The 20,012-nt window shown below is 43.8% G+C and overlaps 1 protein-coding gene across 5 annotated transcripts in view; it reads right to left on the bottom strand.

Moving 5' to 3' along the window:
- Nucleotides 1–430: 430 nt before the first annotated feature.
- Nucleotides 431–20,012, bottom strand: part of pcbp4 (poly(rC) binding protein 4) — a 97,242-nt gene continuing 77,660 nt past the window's right edge. For 3 of the 5 annotated variants that reach the window (XM_013132525.3, XM_013132522.3, XM_034287395.1), the window contains exons 9-14: nucleotides 17,380–17,451; nucleotides 15,232–15,273; nucleotides 15,012–15,090; nucleotides 11,272–11,354; nucleotides 5,414–5,583; nucleotides 431–2,230 (exon numbers count right to left, since the gene is read on the bottom strand). In XM_013132525.3, coding sequence (XP_012987979.1) covers nucleotides 1,849–2,230; nucleotides 5,414–5,583; nucleotides 11,272–11,354; nucleotides 15,012–15,090; nucleotides 15,232–15,273; nucleotides 17,380–17,451 — 828 coding nt within the window. In that variant the 3' untranslated portion in view covers nucleotides 431–1,848. The remainder of the gene's footprint in view (nucleotides 2,231–5,413; nucleotides 5,584–11,271; nucleotides 11,355–15,011; nucleotides 15,091–15,231; nucleotides 15,274–17,379; nucleotides 17,452–20,012) is intronic. The other 2 variants (XM_013132523.3, XM_013132524.3) reach the window with 2 other exon arrangements.

Below are 20,012 nucleotides of genomic sequence, written 5' to 3'. Positions count from 1 at the left end.
TGTGTGTGTGTGTGTTCCAGTTGGTTCTGTTTCTGTGTGTGTGTGTTCCAGTTGGTTCTGTTTCTGTGTGTGTGTTCCAGTTGGTTCTGTTTCTGTGTGTGTGTGTTCCAGTGTACCTATTGGTTCTGTTTCAGTGTGTGTGTGTTCCAGTTGGTTCTGTTTCTGTGTGTGTGCGTTCCAGGTGGTTCTGTTTCTGTGTGTGTGTGTGTGTGTTCCAGGTGGTTCTTTTTCAGTGTGTATGTGTGTGTGTGTGTGTGTGTATGTATGTATGTATGTGTGTGTGTGTGTGTGTATGTTCCAGGTGGTTCTGTTTCAGTGTGTATGTGTGTGTGTGTGTGTGTGTATATATGTTTGTGTGTGTGTATGTGTGTGTGTGTATGTATGTATGTATGTGTGTGTGTGTGTATGTATGTGTGTGTGTGTGTGTGTGTGTGTGTATGTGTGTGTGTGTACGCATGCGGTTGAGCTAACATGCAGCATTAGTTTCTGACAACAGAAGCTGTCATGCACGGTTCTGTTTGATAGCTGGAGTGAGAAAGGAATCCCTGATCCCTCAGAAACGTCCTAAGAGGGGTTTAGCTGTTCAAATCCCTGTAAGACAGTTTGAAATACATGTACCTCGACTTTCAGTTGGCTAATTATATATTGACTTAGGAGTGGATTATATACCCTAATCAGTAAAAACATAATGTTATTAAAAAACATTGCCTTAGAAGAAGAAACCATTTCTGTTATGAGAAACAGGAGGGAATACCTTGAGGCAAAACTTTAAACTGGATGGAACAAAATTACTAGTAGTAGTCATAGAAGTACCTGTTTCAATAAAAAAGATAACATGTTATCGTAAAAGTAATACTTAGCATAATAAATTAAATAAATTAAACAACATTAAAAATGAAATGTGACAGAAAACATACAACCGTGACAACGCAAAAAAAGAGCTTTTAGATCTTTTGTCATTCTTAAAAACTGTTTTGTCTTTACACAGTCATTCTTCAAATATTAAAAAAACAGGAAGTTGTATACAGAAGGAGCAGCCTCATACTTCATTGTAAAAGCTGAATGAGGAACAGAGAGCTGAGCTTCAGTCACCAGTGTTTGAATTCATAGTGAGAGGATTTCATTAAACACCAGTCACCAATGAACAGGAGCAAGAGGAAAAGGTTACAAGAAGGTTACAAACAGGGTTGGATTAGTACATAGTTGGGTCTCAGGTGACAACCCTATAGCACATGGACAGATGCCAGTTCCTAATTTCATCCTCCAGTTTTTGTAGGATGTTTTTTGCACAGTAGGCAACGCAAACTTGTATCTGAGGTCTGAAAAGCATTCTGAAGTTGGGAATTTCCACTGTAATATTTCTGACATGATCTAATGAGAAATGTGTCAACTCATACACATACTCATAATAATCAAAAACAATTGCTATTTCCTGTTGCTGCAGGACATTTCAAATTGACTGATTCACATTAATACATGGCATCTGTAGTACATTGGCCATAGGCCACCAGAGCCCTACTAGCTCTGAAATAGGGTGTCAACTGGGACAAACTCTTATGGCTTCATAGGCTTCCTTGGCCTGACAACATAAACATAGTTATCTATACGAGCCAATCCAACAGTGCTCCTACAGTAGATAAGGGACAGAACAAAGCTACTAAACAAAAATCGATCGACAGTCTCTGAAATATACTAGACCACTACATCATCTATGAAGATGAGGGAGGAGGGGGAGAACCGAAAAGAAGCACCCCCCCCGTTCTCTCTTCTTTGGTAGAAGCTGAGAGCCGGAGAGGGGGTGGAGTCAGCGAAGGGCGGAGCCTCCGTCATCGTTGTCAGACTCCGTCATCAGTATGGCGCAAACTTCTGCCTCTCGGGTTTCTTCCCGATCCCGTTGGCCGAGGGGATCTTGGCGGTGTAGGAGATCTGGGCCTGGGCTCCTGCGGCCACGTTGGGGGCCGTGTTGGACAGAGCCAGGAAGGGCATGGACTGGATGGACTTCATGGACTGCAGCCCCAGGAGGCTGGACAGGGGGAGGACATAGGGGTGGGTGCCCATCACGGGGCCAGCGGCGTGGGGGAGGGACAGGCCAGGACAGCCCATGGCAGCCAGGGTGGCCGCGGCGGCTGGGGAGGAGGAGGCTGGGGAGGGTTGTTGGGTGTAGGCCATGGTGAGGTCAGCAGGGGTCGACATGGAGGAAGTCTGGGCGGTGGATTTGGCCGTCTCTAAACTGGACAGGGTGATAGGATGAGGAGATGTAGGACAGGAGGAAGAGGAGGAGATGGAGGAAGAGGAGGTGGAGGGAGGACCAGGTAAGAAGGAGGAGGAAGAGGAGGGGGATAAGGGAGGAGGGAGTATGGAGAGGGTTAGAAGGTTAAATTAATAAAAGACATGTTAAACAAAGAAATTGAGAGAAATTAAAGAAAAGAAATAAAAAAGGAGATAAAAGAAAAATTATAAAAGAGGTGTGTTTTGCTGGAGGTTGCAACAGATTATTTGAGGGGGGGGTCTGTTTTGGCTCTCATGGGGGGAGTGGGGTCTATAAGTCAGGGTGATGGCTTGGGTAGGGGCTTGGGTAAGGGAAACACAAATAAGGTCAAAGGTCATTAGGATTTTCCTTATTCTGTAAAAAGTTGAATGTACATATTTAATTTGTATGTACAAATATTGTAAGTAAATGTATATATTCCTTAGGAGTTTGTTTAAATGTTCAACGAAACAATGCACTTTTTAATATATACATTTATTTACTGCATATTTAAAATAATGTACTCCGTCAAGTATAATGGTAGAACTATGCCTTCTGAGCTGGTGGGTTAAATCTCTGAATACTGATTGGCTGACAGCCATGGTATATGAGATAGTATTCCATGGGCATTTTATTTTCACTGTTATTATTAAGTTGGTAAGCAGTCTATAATATACATAAGGCACTTCTGGGTTTTAAGATATATTGTTAATATACCACATTGTATCTGTCCTTACTGCTTCCAGTGTATAATGCTTAAATGCAGTATGACTATATTGTGATTTTAGGGTAGAACATTACAAGCACATTACATTATGACCTACAATACAATGTTTGTAGTAGAAATCAGGTACATTATTTGGAATGTGAATTAATCAAACGTTTGCAGTAGAAACGAGGTTGAATGTGAATTGCTGAAAATGCAGGACTTTCAATGGTCTGATGTAACATTCGGCAACAGAGAGACGGAGAGGAAGTGATGAACAGCAGACAGACAGCAATGTGATTTGAGGGGAAAGATCCTTAGAGAGAGGTCAGTACACATTCATTATCATCACAAGTTAAAAGAATATACCGAAACAGTGTGCTTTAACTTACCATTGTCATTCTATACAGTTTCAGTCATTAAAATTTGTCTGAATGGTTTTACTACGAACGGTCATGGGTAACACAACAATAAAAAAATTCAGAGCCCCATGCTAGAGAATAGGACTGAATAGGACTGAATAAGACTGAATAGGACTCTGAATAGAACTCTGGATAGGACTCTGGATAAGACTGAATAGGACTCTGAATAGGATTGAATAGGACTCTGAATAGGACTCTAAATATAACTCTAAATAGGACTGAATAGGACTCTGAATAGGAATGAATAGGACTCTGAATTGGACTCTGGATATTACTCTAAATTTGACTCTAAATAGGACTGAATATGACTCTAAATAGGACTGAATATGACTCTAAATAGGACTGAATATGACTCTAAATAGGACTCTAAATTAGACTCTGAATAGGAATGAATAGGACTCTGGATAGGACTGAATATGACTCTGAATAGGACTGAATATGACTCTGAATAGGAAAGAATAGGACTCTGGATAGGACTGAATATGACTCTGAATAGGACTGAATATGACTCTGAATAGGAAAGAATAGGACTCTGAATAGAACTCTGGATAGGACTGAATAGGACTCTGAATAGGACTCTGAATAGGACTCTGAATATGACTCTGAATATGACTCTGAATATGACTCTAAATACGACTGAATTTGACTCTGAATATGACTCTAAATATGACTCTAAATAGGACTGAATATGACTCTGAATATGACTCTAAATAGGACTGAATAGGACTCTGAATAGGAATGAATTGGACTCTGAATAGGACTCTGGATATTACTCTAAATTTGACTCTAAATAGGACTGAATATGACTCTAAATAGGACTGAATGACTCTAAATAGGACTCTAAATAGGACTCTGAATAGGAATGAATAGGACTCTGGATAGGACTGAATATGACTCTGAATAGGACTGAATATGACTCTGAATAGGAAAGAATAGGACTCTGAATTGAACTCTGGATAGGACTGAATAGGACTCTGAATAGGACTCTGAATATGACTCTGAATATGACTCTGAATATGACTCTGAATATGACTCTAAATACGACTGAATTTGACTCTGAATATGACTCTAAATATGACTCTAAATAGGACTGAATATGACTCTGAATATGACTCTAAATAGGACTGAATAGGACTCTGAATAGGAATGAATTGGACTCTGAATAGGACTCTGAATATGACTCTAAATATGACTCTAGATATGACTGAATATGACTGAATATGACTCTAAATAGGACTCTAAATAGGACTGAATAGGACTCTGAATAGGACTCTGAATATGACTCTAAATATGACTCTAGATATGACTGAATATGACTGAATATGACTCTAAATAGGACTCTAAATAGGACTGAATAGGACTCTGAATAGGAATGAACAGGACTCTGAATAGGAATGAAGAGGACTCTGAAGAATTTTAATAGAGACTTTAGTAGGTATGGCCTGTTTTATTGCATGAGGATTCAAGCTTACCTAGGATTCAAGTCAACACAACTTTCATTTCTTAAATTTACATAACCTAACATTTTGGACAGTAGAACCAATGTAGCTTTACAAGTTAATATAAATATATTAAATAACTCAAGATTATCTGATGAGGAGGAGTACTCCCCACTGTCTGGTGATGCATTTTCCTGGGCTGGGCTATACTGTACTTTACCGTACTATGCTGGGCTGTACTGTACTGGGCTACGCTGTACTATGCAGAACCTCCTCACTGTACTATGCTGGGCTCTGCCAGGCTGTACGGTACTGAGCTATACTGTACTATGCTGGGCTCAGCCAGGCTGTACTGTACTGAGCTATACTGTACTATGCTGGGCTGCAGTGTACTGAGCTATACTGTACTATGCTGGGCTCAGCCAGGCTGTACTGTACTGAGCAATAATGTACTATGCTGGACTGTACTATGCTGGGCTACACTGTACTGAGCTATACTGTACTATGCTGGACTGTACTATACTTTGCTATGATATAGTATGCTGAGATGTACTATACTGTGTTGGGCTGTACTGGGGGTGTCAGATCTTATTCTTACCATGAGGTGATGAGGTACTGAGCCAGGTTGATGGAGATGGGGGATCCGGTGATGGTGACATGCCTGTCACTGGTACTGTCCAGCTGGCTGCCAATCTTGATCTGAGCCCCGGATACTTGGCGGATCTCATTGATCTTGGTGCCCTGACGTCCAATAATGGACCCGATGAGCTGAAAGAGAGGACAGAGAGGACAGAGAGGACAAGAGAGGACAAAGAGGACAAAGAGGAAAAGAGAGGACAGAGAGGACAAGAAAGGACAGAGAGGACAAGAGAGGACAAGAGAAGACAAGAAAGGACAGAGAGGACAAGAGAGGACAGAGAGGACAATAGAGGACAAGAGAGGAAAGAGAGGACAAGAGAGGACAAGAGAGGACAGAGAGGACAAGAGATGAGACATTGTTGTGTCACAGTCAGCCACTGCAGTTTAAACTGAGTAAAAAAGTAAAAGAAAAGTACCAGTAGGCTGGCCTTTCTCTGGTAGTTAGTCTCTGAATGCTTGACAGATCTACTGGTAGGAACACCAATAAAACAAATCAGTGGTCACTTCTAAACCCATCTATCTCTACACCAGGTCAGTGGTCACTTCTAAACCCTTCTATCTCTACACCAGGTCAGTGGTCACTTCTAAACCCTTCTATCTCTACACCAGGTCAGTGGTCACTTCTAAACCCTTCTATCTCTACACCAGGTCAGTGGTCACTTCTAAACCCTTCTATCTCTACACCAGGTCAGTGGTCACTTCTAAACCCTTCTATCTCTACACCAGGTCAGTGGTCACTTCACTATCAGTGTGACAGAACTCCCTCGTACATCACTGGGTATGAATGTAAAGCCCAGGCCGGATCAGTGTGACTGGAACAGGTGGTGCAGACAGACTGGGTCGGACTCCCTCAATGTTGTGTGTTTGGCCAGTGTTATTATAGCCTGGGTCAGACAGTACCTAGTATGGCCCCGCTGTCTGAGTGTTTGTGTGTGTGTCTGGATATTCTGAGTGACGGTAAAGGTCACAGATAAGGCAAGGCAGGTGGGGCGTTCATGGATAAGAAGCTTGTGTCAGTGCTCCAGATAAGACACATACCAGGGTTCAAAAACCTCTTGACATCATTGAAATACTTTGAGTGCTTTTAGGGGTGTGTTCAGAGCAGAAACTGGCTCTAGAATTTCTAACATGCTGGCCCTCATCACTGAGCCTCCTCACTGAACCTCCTCACTGGCCCTCATCACTGGCCCTCATCACTGAGCCTCCTCACTGAACCTCCTCACTGGCCCTCATCACTGAGCCTCCTCACTGAACCTCATCACTCGCACTCATCACTGACCCTCCTCACTGGCCCTCATCACTGAGCCTCCTCACTGAGCCTCCTCACTCGCACTCATCACTGAGCCTCCTCACTGGCCCTCATCACTGAGCCTCCTCACTCGCACTCATCACTGAGCCTCCTCACTGGCCCTCATCACTGAGCCTCCTCACTGAGCCTCCTCACTGGCCCTCATCACTGAGCCTCCTCACTGGCCCTCCTCACTGAGCCTCCTCACTGGCCCTCCTCACTGAGCCTCCTCACTGGCCCTCATCACTGAGCCTCCTCACTGAGCCTCCTCACTGGCCCTCATCACGATTCTTCATCAGCACTTCTCACAGTACTGAAATTTACTCCATCTGTCCAGAGGGGCCAATTACAGATTGTAATGTAATTTGATTGGTTTGCATTGCACCAGCCAGTGAAATCAAAAATATTCAATATTTATCATGACAAAAATGAGGTTATGTGTTGACTCCCTGTCTGTCGTGTCTGAGTTCTGGTCTGTGTTGACTCCGTGTCTGTTGTGTCTGAGGTTTGGTCTGTGTTGACTCCCTGTCTGTTGTGTCTGAGTTCTGGTCTGTGTTGACTCCGTGTCTGTTGTGTCTGAGTTCTGGTCTGTGTTGACTCCGTGTCTGTTGTGTCTGAGTTCTGGTCTGTGTTGACTCTGTGTCTGTTGTGTCTGAGGTTTGGTCTGTGTTGACTCCCTGTCTGTTGTGTCTGAGTTCTGGTCTGTGTTGACTCCCTGTCTGAGTTCTGGTCTGTGTTGAATCTCTGTCTGTTGTGTCTGAGGTCTGAAGGACTGTGTCCCTCAGTCTTTTTGTCTCTAAATATATTTCTCACCGCATCATAAACAAGCCCCCCCACCCCCCCAGAACCAGGTCCAAACCATCCTACCAGTCTGTCACACGGTCAAGGAACTAGTTTGGTTGCTATGTTCTGCTCATGCACTCCAGCCCCCATATTCAACATATCAGAAAGACAAACATTTCACAAGCGTTACAATATTGTGAAGCCACATTTTTAGCAAACACGTATTTAACCAGTTATGGCTCATTTCGAAGAGTGTCTTGACCAAGATAGGCAGAAGCAAGTCACAATAACAAATATAGGAGGTCTAACAAGAAGAAAAACTAAGAAATCACAGTCATAATTCACAAAATCATCATAGTCAAGGAATCAGCCTGAAATACCTTCATCAATAGTTTCCTAAGGTTGATAATAGACCTTGTTCTGCATAGTACAGCATAGTACATAGTACAGCATAGTACATAGTACAGCATAGTACATAGTACAGCATACTGCATAGTACATCATAGTACATAGTACAGCATACTGCATAGTACAGCATAGTACATAGTACAGCACTCATTTAATCCCAAATTACACTATAAATAAACAATAAACAGTAGAAATAGTAGAAACAGTAGTTTCTCCAGCTGTAATGTGATAAATGCATATACTGTAGAATGAAGTCACAGCTCACCCCCTTAACACACACACACACACACACTCACACACTCACATATACTCACACACACTCACACACTCACACACTCCACCACCCAGATAAAGCCTCTCCAGTAAGTCTGTGCCTGTCTGGCTTAATGCTTGTGTGGTTCTCCTGCTAGGCTTCTGCTCCTCTAGATACTCCTTTTCTCTTACACCCTCATCTCTCTCTCCACCTTTTCCCATCCTCTCTCTCCCTCCCTCTGTCTTTATCTCTCCCTCTATCCTCTATCTCACACTCTCTTGTTTTACCTTCCTCTCTTTCCTTTCTCTCATTCGCTCTCCTCTCTTAATCTCTTTTTTGTCTCTCCTTCAAGTTCCTATTCTTCTTCGTCAACAAGAGAAAGAGGAGGAAAAAGAGAGTAGGTAAGATAGAGAGAGTATCAGAGAGTGGGAGAAAATGACAGAGTGGGAAAGGGAAAGATGGGGCTCAGGATAGAGGAGAGAAAGAAACAAAACGAGAGGTCAAAGGAGAGAAGGTGTATGTGTGTGAGAGATTGCATGGAGAGAAATCTACTTGTGACCTTATCTAACACCATTAACAACTTAATCCATCTGGGTTGGGAGGCATGTTAAAACGTTGAATCTTTAATGTAATGGAAGACCTCAGAAACACGATGAGGGAATGCCAAGCAATGCCCGTCTGGAAACGTGACCTTGTTTTCTCAATTTATCTCAAAGCTCATTGGAGGGGCCAATCCAAAGGGGCCAATCCAAAGTCCCTCCCTCTGACTTAGTCTTCCCATTGAAATTTCAGATAATTTTAGTTGGGAATGTTGGGAAGTAGCAACAATATTGGTAGCCTCACGTTTTTCAGATTCCACAGACAATAAACATATATATACAGCTCTGGAAAATACAAAGAGACCACTGCACCTTTTTCTTTCCTTTCCACAAAAGTCAAAAAGGAAGGTTTTGAGCGAGGAACAGAAGGGTTAAAATTAAGACAAATTGAACGCTTTGCTTTTCAACTTTTTTGGAAAGGATAGAAAAAGGTTCAGTGGTCTCTTAATTTTTTCAGGAGATGTAAATATAATATATAAACAGTGTTGGAGAAATGCAGAATCACTTTCTTGCCAGTATGGACCTACTGAGAGTGTGCAGAAAGAAAATTATAATTTTATGGGTATAATCACAGAATTACCTATACATATATATTAGATCCCAATGAATTTATTGTGATCTCCTTTTAACCCAAGCAAATACAGTACTTATTAATTCAAGTTAATAAGTGTGGGTGTTTCCAACCTTTTGAATGATACTGTATGTATCCTAAATTGCATCTGGTGCTACCTTGTTGGGTTATAGCAAAACAAGTTGTTATGTTTTCATCTTATTGTCTAACAGTCACTTGAAAAGCAACTCCTTTCAGCAACCCGAGTCTCTAAAAATGACAATCCACGCTGGATGGCTTTAAATGACAGGGATGATGTGAGAGAAAATTACAACATTTAAATATGAAGTAGTATGCCCAGTTGTCAGTGTTGAGTCAATCTGACACCATTGGAAAGAGTCAGAGGTACAGAAAATGACTGACAGTAAATGACAATGTTTAAGGTCAGACAAAGTACTGCCAGTGTGTGTGTGTTAGGAGGTGGATCTTAAGTGTGTGTGTGTGTGTTAGGAGGTGGATCTTAAGTGTGTGTGTGTGTGTTAGGAGGTGGATCTTAAGTGTGTGTGTGTGTGTTAGGAGGTGGATCTTAAGTGTGTGTGTGTGTGTGTTAGGAGGTGGATCTTAAGTGTGTGTGTGTGTTAGGAGGTGGATCTTAAGTGTGTGTCTGTGTTAGGAGGTGGATCTTAAGTGTGTGTGTCTGTGTTAGGAGGTGGATCTTAAGTGTGTGTCTGTGTTAGGAGGTGGATCTTAAGTGTGTGTGTGTGTTAGGAGGTGGATCTTAAGTGTGTGTCTGTGTTAGGAGGTGGATCTTAAGTGTGTGTCTGTGTTAGGAGGTGGATCTTAAGTGTGTGTCTGTGTTAGGAGGTGGATCTTAAGTGTGTGTCTGTGTTAGGAGGTGGATCTTAAGTGTGTGTGTGTGTTAGGAGGTGGATCTTAAGTGTGTGTCTGTGTTAGGAGGTGGATCTTAAGTGTGTGTGTGTGTGTGTTAGGAGGTGGATCTTAAGTGTGTGTCTGTGTTAGGAGGTGGATCTTAAGTGTGTGTCTGTGTTAGGAGGTGGATCTTAAGTGTGTGTCTGTGTTAGGAGGTGGATCTTAAGCGTGTGTCTGTGTTAGGAGGTGGATCTTAAGTGTGTGTCTGTGTTAGGAGGTGGATCTTAAGTGTGTGTCTGTGTTAGGAGGTGGATCTTAAGTGTGTGTCTGTGTTAGGAGGTGGATCTTAAGTGTGTGTCTGTGTTAGGAGGTGGATCTTAAGTGTGTGTCTGTGTTAGGAGGTGGATCTTAAGTGTGTGTGTGTGTTAGGAGGTGGATCTTAAGTGTGTGTGTGTGTTAGGAGGTGGATCTTAAGTGTGTGTGTGTGTTAGGAGGTGGATCTTAAGTGTGTGTGTGTGTTAGGAGGTGGATCTTAAGTGTGTGTCTGTGTTAGGAGGTGGATCTTAAGTGTGTGTGTGTGTTAGGAGGTGGATCTTAAGTGTGTGTCTGTGTTAGGAGGTGGATCTTAAGTGTGTGTCTGTGTTAGGAGGTGGATCTTAAGTGTGTGTGTGTGTTAGGAGGTGGATCTTAAGTGTGTGTCTGTGTTAGGAGGTGGATCTTAAGTGTGTGTGTGTGTTAGGAGGTGGATCTTAAGTGTGTGTCTGTGTTAGGAGGTGGATCTTAAGTGTGTGTCTGTGTTAGGAGGTGGATCTTAAGTGTGTGTCTGTGTTAGGAGGTGGATCTTAAGTGTGTGTGTGTGTTAGGAGGTGGATCTTAAGTGTGTGTGTGTGTTAGGAGGTGGATCTTAAGTGTGTGTCTGTGTTAGGAGGTGGATCTTAAGTGTGTGTCTGTGTTAGGAGGTGGATCTTAAGTGTGTGTGTGTGTTAGGAGGTGGATCTTAAGTGTGTGTCTGTGTTAGGAGGTGGATCTTAAGTGTGTGTGTGTGTTAGGAGGTGGCTTTCCTTACGTCATTAGGAATGAGCAGCTCCTGTGATGTGGTCTGGGAATTTGAGTCCATTCCTGCTGGAAAGACAGAGAGGTAACTAAACCCTAGGGAAATCACACAGTCAGTTACAAGATAGCAAATCACACAGTAAATGACAACTAAGCAAATCCCACATTCAAACATTATGCATTACCGTCCCCCAACAACAAATAAACATTCAGCATGTCAGTTAAGTTTCTTAATGTGTAGTGGCCAATCAGGTGTTGAATGCGTTAACTCTCTCTGACATGTTCAGTGTGGGAGTGTGAAGTACTGGTTCTGAACCGATACCCCCACCCACCTCAGGACTGCTACCCTGCTAGGCTAATGCCTTATCTCATGATGTTAGTGTTTGTCATTATGGAGGTCTGTTTCTCTTCAGGTATGAGCCACTACCCTTTTAACAGACTTCTCACAGATGTCAGATCTACATTTAAGCCCCTTATTGGAGCAGGAAAACAATCCTACAATAACAGGGATTATGAGTTGTTATGAGGAGAATCAGGCTAGAAATTCCAAAGTGGGTTCTTCACCCTTAATAAACCTTTTTAAAACCTTATATACACAGCAAGTTAATGTTTCCTGTAACAACCAGGGGATCAAATTACAGCATTTGTAGTTAACTGTTACACAGTCATGACTGATGAGCACTTTACCCAGAATATACCGGAATATCCACCCATAGCCCTGCCCCCACTACTCCTCCTCTCCTCCTCTCTGCATCCCTCCCATTTCATTTCCTCTCCTCTGTTTGTCTCTCTCTACTATTCCTGCTTTAATGAATGACCGACTGTAGAAGCCATTATTGTGTGACTATTATGCCATTTAGAATCTTGTAAATAAACACCCTCATGCATTTGAAGCATGAAAGTAAACCACAAATCATAATTGAAGCAGTCTTACTACAGCAAAGTATATATTTACTGAGCTGTGAAGACCTCAGTCAGCTTACTACACCAGCAGACGACACAACAAGCATCTACTTATATAAGATCTTTGTTGTGCTTCTACAGAGTTTAATGACTGATTCATTCATGAATGATGAATACATTTAGTATGATGACGCATGTCTGTCAGCTAGCTGGGAGAAACATCTGAAGAGGGAGGATAGCGAAGGAAGGAGAGGAGGGGGTAGGGAGGAAATGAGGGAGGTGCATAGGGAAGGAAGGAGAGGAGGGGGTAGGGAGGAAATGAGGGAGGTGCATAGGGAAGGAAGGAGAGGAGGGGGTAGGGAGGAAATGAGGGAGGTGCATAGGGAAGGAAGGAGAGGAGGGGGTAGGGAGGAAATGAGGGAGGTGCATAGAGAAGGAAGGAGAGGAGGAAATGAGGGAGGTGCATAGGGAAGGAAGGAGAGGAGGGGGTAGGGAGGAAATGAGGGAGGTGCATAGGGAAGGAAGGAGAGGAGGAAATGAGGGAGGTGCATAGGGAAAGAAGGAGAGGAGGAAATGAGGGAGGTGCATAGGGAAAGAAGGAGAGGAGGAAATGAGGGAGGTGCATAGGGAAGGAAGGAGAGGAGGGGGAAGGGAGGGAAGGAGGGGGTAGGGAGAGAAGGAGGGGGTAGGGAGGGAAGGAGGGGGTAGGGAGAGAAGAAGGGGGTAGGGAGAGAAGGAGGGGGTAGGGAGAGAAGGAGGGGGTAGGGAGGGAAGGAGGGGGTAGGGAGAGAAGGAGGGGGTAGGGAGAGAAGGAGGGGGTAGGGAGAGAAGGAGAGAAGCAGAGGAGGGGGAAAGGAGGAAATACAGTTTTCTACTTTAAGATCCTCTTTGACTTCCTTTGACATTTCTAATGGACTGTTAAAGATGCTGGGTACTTCCCTAAATGACACACTATTGACTACATAGTGCACAGCTGATGACCACAGCTCTTCCAGCCCTATTGGTCATGGTCTGAAGTACAGCCGTTTGGAGGGGTTTAGGGTAGCGTTTGGGACAGTGATATCCCTGGGAGAGGACAGCTCCACAGCTCCATTTTCAGACCTGCTCCACCTGTCTCTCTCTCTGTCTGCCTGTCTTTTTGACTGCCTATTCCTGTCCTTAATCCTGGGCCAGGTCTGTCCCTCTGTCTCTCTTTCAGTGTGTCTGTCCCTCTGTCTCTCTTTCAGTGTGTCTGTCCCTCTGTCTCTCTTTCAGTGTGTCTGTCCCTATTCCTGGGCCAGGTCTGTCCCTCTGTCTCTCTTTCAGTGTGTCTGTCCCTCTGTCTCTCTTTCAGTGTGTCTGTCCCTATTCCTGGGCCAGGTCTGTCCCTCTGTTTCTCTTTCAGTGTGTCTGTCCCTCTGTCTCTCTTTCAGTGTGTCTGTCCCTATTCCTGGGCCAGGTCTGTCCCTCTGTTTCTCTTTCAGTGTGTCTGTCCCTCTGTCTCTCTTTCAGTGTGTCTGTCCCTATTCCTGGGCCAGGTCTGTCCCTCTGTTTCTCTTTCAGTGTGTCTGTCCCTCTGTCTCTCTTTCAGTGTGTCTGTCCCTCTGTCTCTCTTTCAGTGTGTCTGTCCCTCTGTCTCTCTTTCAGTGTGTCTGTCCCTATTCCTGGGCCAGGTCTGTCCCTCTGTTTCTCTTTCAGTGTGTCTGTCCCTCTGTTTCTCTTTCAGTGTGTCTGTCCCTCTGTCTCTCTTTCAGTGTGTCTGTCCCTATTCCTGGGCCAGGTCTGTCCCTCTGTCTCTCTTTCAGTGTGTCTGTCCCTATTCCTGGGCCAGGTCTGTCCCTATTCCTGGGCCAGGTCTGTCCCTCTGTTTCTCTTTCAGTGTGTCTGTCCCTCTGTCTCTCTTTCAGTGTGTCTGTCCCTCTGTCTCTCTTTCAGTGTGTCTGTCCCTATTCCTGGGCCAGGTCTGTCCTCTGTCTCTCTTTCAGTGTGTCTGTCCCTCTGTCTCTCTTTCAGTGTGTCTGTCCCTATTCCTGGGCCAGGTCTGTCCATCAATGTGATCTCCTCCCATTATATGATGTGGAATGTTGGGACTGGTCAGATAGGGGAAGTCATTTAGGCCCCTCCATCCCCTGATTCAAATGAACCTTCTAGAGTAATATGGAATGATTTGAGTATGTGTACGCAGTCTTTTGGATGGATGGTACATCTTCTTTATGATGAAATAGTTCTGTGAGCCTCACAATCCATCACTCTGTGGTCATCTGTTCAAAGTTGGCCAGTATGTTGTAGTCTAGAGAGCACTACAAAAGCAATCATGCCTGTTTTCACACTGAAGAGCTGGAGAACATAGAGAATAAACATAAAAGTACACTGGGAAAGTCCTTGTAGGCAGTTCAACAAAGAAATGTCAAATGCTGTCGGTGCTGTCAGAGAGACGACAGCTGCCCTCTTTTACAGCTCTCCCTCTCTCCCTCCCTCACTTTGTCTCCCTCTTCATCTCTCCCTTCTCTCCTCCTGCTCTCTATATGTCCTTTCTATTGTCCTTCCTCTTACCTCCTGTAGACCAACCAGGAAGTAATCCCCTGAATACCCAGCAGCCCCAGGAAGTAATCCCCTGAATACCCAGCACCCCCAGGAAGTAATCCCCAGAATACCCAGCACCCCAGGAAGTAATCCCCTGAATACCCAGCACCCCAGGAAGTAATCCCCTGAATACCCAGCAGCCGCAGGATGTAATCCAATGAATACCCAGCCCCCCCAGGAAGTAATCCCCTGAATACCCCACATTCTGAGGAAGTAATCCCCCGAATACTCCACATTCTGAGGAAGTAATCCCCTGGATACACATCATCCCCAGGGGACAGTACATACCAGGCATGACAGAGTTGGCCTGCTGTTGGCTCAGCTGCACAGCCTGCTGTTGCATGGACAACTGATGAAGCTTGGCCAACTGTTAGACAGACAGACAGGGAGGCAGGGAGGGAGGGAGTCAGGGTGGGTGAACAGACAAATAAATACACTAAATAAAAATAGAATTTTTCCAAAACATTTTACGCTCAGTGTGTTCATAATTGTCATGATAATGACTTACCTCTGAATGTGGAATGCCATACTGGTTCTGTACAGCGTATGTCTGCCAGGAAGAAACAAACATGTTTCAGTCAAAACCAGGTCAGCTCAAAGAAGTCTTAAAAGCGTTATTGTAAGACATTCCAGAGATCAAAAGAGTTGGAAAATAGGAATAAAACTTTGCACTGCAATAAAATTATCAACAAATGATTATTTACAACGCAGTCTCCTAAATACGAATGTACACTTATTCACAGTAGTATGGACTGACAATGATATGTTCTGGTAGATGGATATAAGTTCTGTATAAAGAGTACATCAGTGTTTATGTGTTCTGGTAGATGGATATAAGTTCTGTATAAAGAGTACATCAGTGTTTATGTGGTCTGGTAGATGGATATAAGTTCTGTATAAAGAGTACATCAGTGTTTATGTGTTCTGGTAGACATTTCTTCCCTCAGGCCATAAGTCTCCTCAACCAGCAATCAATCAATCAATCAAATGCATTTATAAAGCTCTTTTTACATCAGCAGATGTCACAAATTGCTTTTACAAAACACCCGGCCTTAAACCCCAAGGAACAACAGTAGTGTTGAATATCAGTGGCTAGGAAAAACTCCCTAAGCAACACTGATCCATGATCATACTGATCACACACAAACTTTCCAGTTGCTCTGATGTCCTTTCAGTTGCTTTTAATGGGCATTAGAATATTTCATTGCATGTACCATTCATAATCATATTACACTCATATGTATTAGTGTAATCTGTTACTCCTCCATCTCTCCCATGTTGGAGTCTGTATTAGTGTAATCTGTTACTCCTCCATCTCTCCCATGCAGGAGTCTGTATTAGTGTAATCTGTTACTCCTCCATCTCTCCCATGCAGGAGTCTGTATTAGTGTAATCTGTTACTCCTCCATCTCTCCCATGCAGGAGTCTGTATTACCTGGGTGATTATGGTCCCCTCAGGTGGGCCAGATGAACAGCACTGATCTCCACTCTGAGGAAAGCAACGGTCCCTCCCAGCTAGATGAACATTCCACTCTATACCCAGCCTCACCCTTCTACACCCACCCTCACCCTTCTGTACCCAGCCTCACCCTTCTACACCCACCCTCACCCTTCTACATCGACCCTCACCCTTCTACAACCACCCTCACCCTTCTATACCCAGCCTCACCCTTCACTCTATACCCAACCTCACCCTTCTACACCCAAACTCACACTTCCATACCCAGTGACACCCTTCTACAACCACCCTCACCTTTCTACACCCACCCATCACTCTGTACCCAGCCTCACACTTCTATACCAAGCCTTACTCCTTCACTCTATACCCAGTCTTTATTTCTCCCTATCCCTAACCTCTCTATCTCCACCTCCTCCTCTGCTCCCTCCCTCTCCCTCACCTTCTAATGTGGTAAGAGGGGAAGGAAATACTCTGGGACAACAACAAAGACTTGGCCTGGTTTAGCATGTGTGTGTGTGTGTTTGCCTTTGTGCGTATCTTGGTGAGGTTGTGTCTGTGTGTTTGTTTGTGTCTGGGGTTTGTGTATGTGCCTGTGTCTTTGTTAGGTTGTGTGTGTGTGTGTGTGTTTGTAAAACATGCTCCAGTCTGGTGTGTGAACTGCAGACTGTGAGAAACTGATGGTATCTGCGTGCACCTCCAGTAGGGTTCAGTTCCTTCAAAACTACAAGCCAAACAGACACACCTGCAGAGCCACTCTTCTCTCTTCACTCCTTCACAAAATACCCGGTGAGGACGTCCCGCTGACCAGAGGTGGACTGGAACCAGAAACTGGCTCGAGCTTTTCTGACACAATAACCTCCACGCCGTGGTTTGATTACAGAGGTCCCCGTTATGAGCCCGACAATCATTTTAAAAACCGTCTGATCTAGGTTCTGTATACATAATAAATATTATAAGGGTGTAATTCAGGGTTCCTTAAATTACAAGGACCTAAAGTTGTCCCTCTGTCTGTGAGAGTAGGTCACGTCTAACGAGAATATATCCTCAACATATATCTTCATTTCTCATTTGTCTTGTGAACAACGATGTAACTAGACCCCTGAACACCAGAGCAACAACAAAATAATAATCCTGGAGTCTTCCCTGAACCTCTCTAAGGTGGACCGGGGGTTCTGACCCAGATTAAAACGGACTTACTTGTTGCAGGTCCAGCCCTCCCTGGGTCATCTGGAAGAGGGGGTGTGACCCATACTCAGAAGCCTCAAACACCTTCAAACACAGACAGACAAGTACTTCTTAACAAGATCATATTTTCAAACATTATAATCATAATAAGTTCAGTTCAATATCTCAACTGACATCCTTCAATTCTAATTGAGCCTGATTCCAAATAATACTAATAATGGGAATAATAATAATACTTTTGTATTGATTGATTGTATTGACTTTTGTATTTGATTTAAGGTCAGTATGTGGTTCATCTGTTCGAAAGCAGTTTTTCGTTCTTCCCTAACATAAAGTCTAGCATTGCAACCAAACAACTCCATCTTTGAATCATCTGTCCAGAACACATTGTTCCAGTAGTGTTGGTCTTTATCCAGGTGTTGTCTGGCAAACTTGAGTTATTTCATGTTATTGATATATTTCATAGCGAGTTGAAGCTTCTTTCTTCCTGACCTTCCTTATAAGAGGTGCAGTCTCTTTCTGACAGTTGACATGCATTTCGATTGATTTTGGCAAGAGAGCTCCTGAAATCCCTTGATGTTACCCTGGGGGGCTTCTACGAGCATCTTTCGTTGATTTCTGGCCTATATTTGGTGGAACAACCTGTAGGTTGCCAGTGGTATGGATTTTTTTTTCTTTTCTAGATGACCCAGTGAATTACAGCCTACACATGGGCTGCATCTCTGAAATTGACACATGACTCACTGTTAATGATTTCAGATTTACTTGTAAATACTCGTAAATGTTCTGCCCTCTTCTATTTGCACTTCTGGTTAGAATTTAACTGCATTTCGTTGTACTGTACTTGTAGTTTTTCAATGACAATAAAGTTGAATCTAATCTAAGATCTATTCCATACAACACTTAGGTTGTAGGCAACAGCATAGGTTTTATTGTATTGTCAGGGTCAATGGATCCCAGGATTCTCACCCTTTTCCAGGGGTTTACGTGGACCTGTCTGTAATATTGGGGAGGTCATTCCCTCAGATGAAAATCTGTATCTTTATTAGAGAACATAATCGGGGTAAACTAGAGGAGTTACACGGTCTCTAAATACCCTCGCCCTGAGAAGTGAACCTCTCACAAACATGTGCCAATGTCGATTGGGTCTTCCAAATGTACCGTCATTTTTATGGGCGGAAGGGCCGTGCTTATGTTGGGTAACATCGAGTTAACCATGAAGATAACCTGCTTGGAGCAGTTTAGAGATGCAGCGTAAATTGCCATGACAGCGTCCCTCTGGGAAAATGTTTCCACCTTTCGTAGCACGGGTTAATCGAGAAGTTACACCCAACATCAGTAAGTTACTTCTGAAGTTCCCTCGATAAGCCAGTTACCTCGCTTCGTAGTACACCCCTCTGGACTCTCCCAATTGAACCTCTAATGATATTCTAATCATTTGCACCTGTTTTGCAATTGAGTGCATTTGATGTGATGGTAAAAATGACAGTGTATTCATTATTTCAGCATAAAGAAATATATAATTTCTGTTTAATTCCATACATTATTTTTTGTGATCTGTAAAATGGGCTTACACTTATCAATGAATATGTTTTCAATTTAGCTCCAATATCCCTGTATGTAAACAAGACAACTTTCTAGGGGGTCTTAAAAAAAGCCTTTAATATACACTGCTCATAATTAAGGGAACACATAATAATCACAGTAACACCAAGTCAATTAAACTTCAGGGATATCAATCTGTCCAGTTAGGAAGCATAAGTGATTGTGAATCAATGTCACCTGTTTTGGTGCAAATGAAAGTGACAACAGGGCACTGGAGAGGCAACAGCAAGAAACCCCCCAAAATGGTTTTGCAGGTGGTGGCCACAGACAATTGCTCTCTCCTTATCTTTCCTGACTGAGAGAATGAGGTGGTACCTGCACCCCATTCAGGTTGCACAGGCAGTCCAGCTCCTCCAGGATGGCACATCCATACGTGCTGTTGCAAGAAGGCTTGCTGTGTCTCCCAGTACAGTCTCAAGAGCATGGAGGATATACCATTGGCGCCCTGTTCTCTTCACAGATGAGAGCAGGTTCACACTAAGCACATATGACAGACGTGAATGAGTCTGGAGATGGTGTAGTGAAGGTTATGCTGCCTGCAACATCATACAGCATGACTGGTTTGGCGGTGTGTCAATGATGGTCCGGGGCAGCAGATCCTTGGAGGGACGTACAGACCTCCATGTGCAAGCCAACCCTGACTGCTGTTAGGTACCGGGATTAAATCCTCAGACCCATCAGACCAAACGCTGGTGCCCAGTGGGCCCTGGGTTCCTCCTGGTGCAGGACAAGGCCCGGCAGTTTCTTTAAGATGAAGGCATTGATGCCATTGACTGACCCTCACATTCCCCAGACCTGAATCCAATGGAGAACCTCTGGGACGTTATGTATCATTGCATCCGATGCCCCCAAGTAGCGCGTCAGACTGTGCAGGAGCTCACTGATGCCCTGATCCTAGTCTGGGAGGAGACACCATCCGCCATCTCATCAGGAGCATGCCCAGATGTTGTCGGGAGTGCATACAGGCACGTGGGGGCCACACACACTACTGAGTCACATTATAAATTGCCATGATGAAGTTCACACAAGTTGGAACAGCC

This window comes from Esox lucius, chromosome 17 (genome assembly GCF_011004845.1).
Source record: "Esox lucius isolate fEsoLuc1 chromosome 17, fEsoLuc1.pri, whole genome shotgun sequence".
Classification (NCBI taxonomy): domain Eukaryota; kingdom Metazoa; phylum Chordata; class Actinopteri; order Esociformes; family Esocidae; genus Esox; species Esox lucius.
This window is presented reverse-complemented; position numbering and strand designations above follow the sequence as displayed.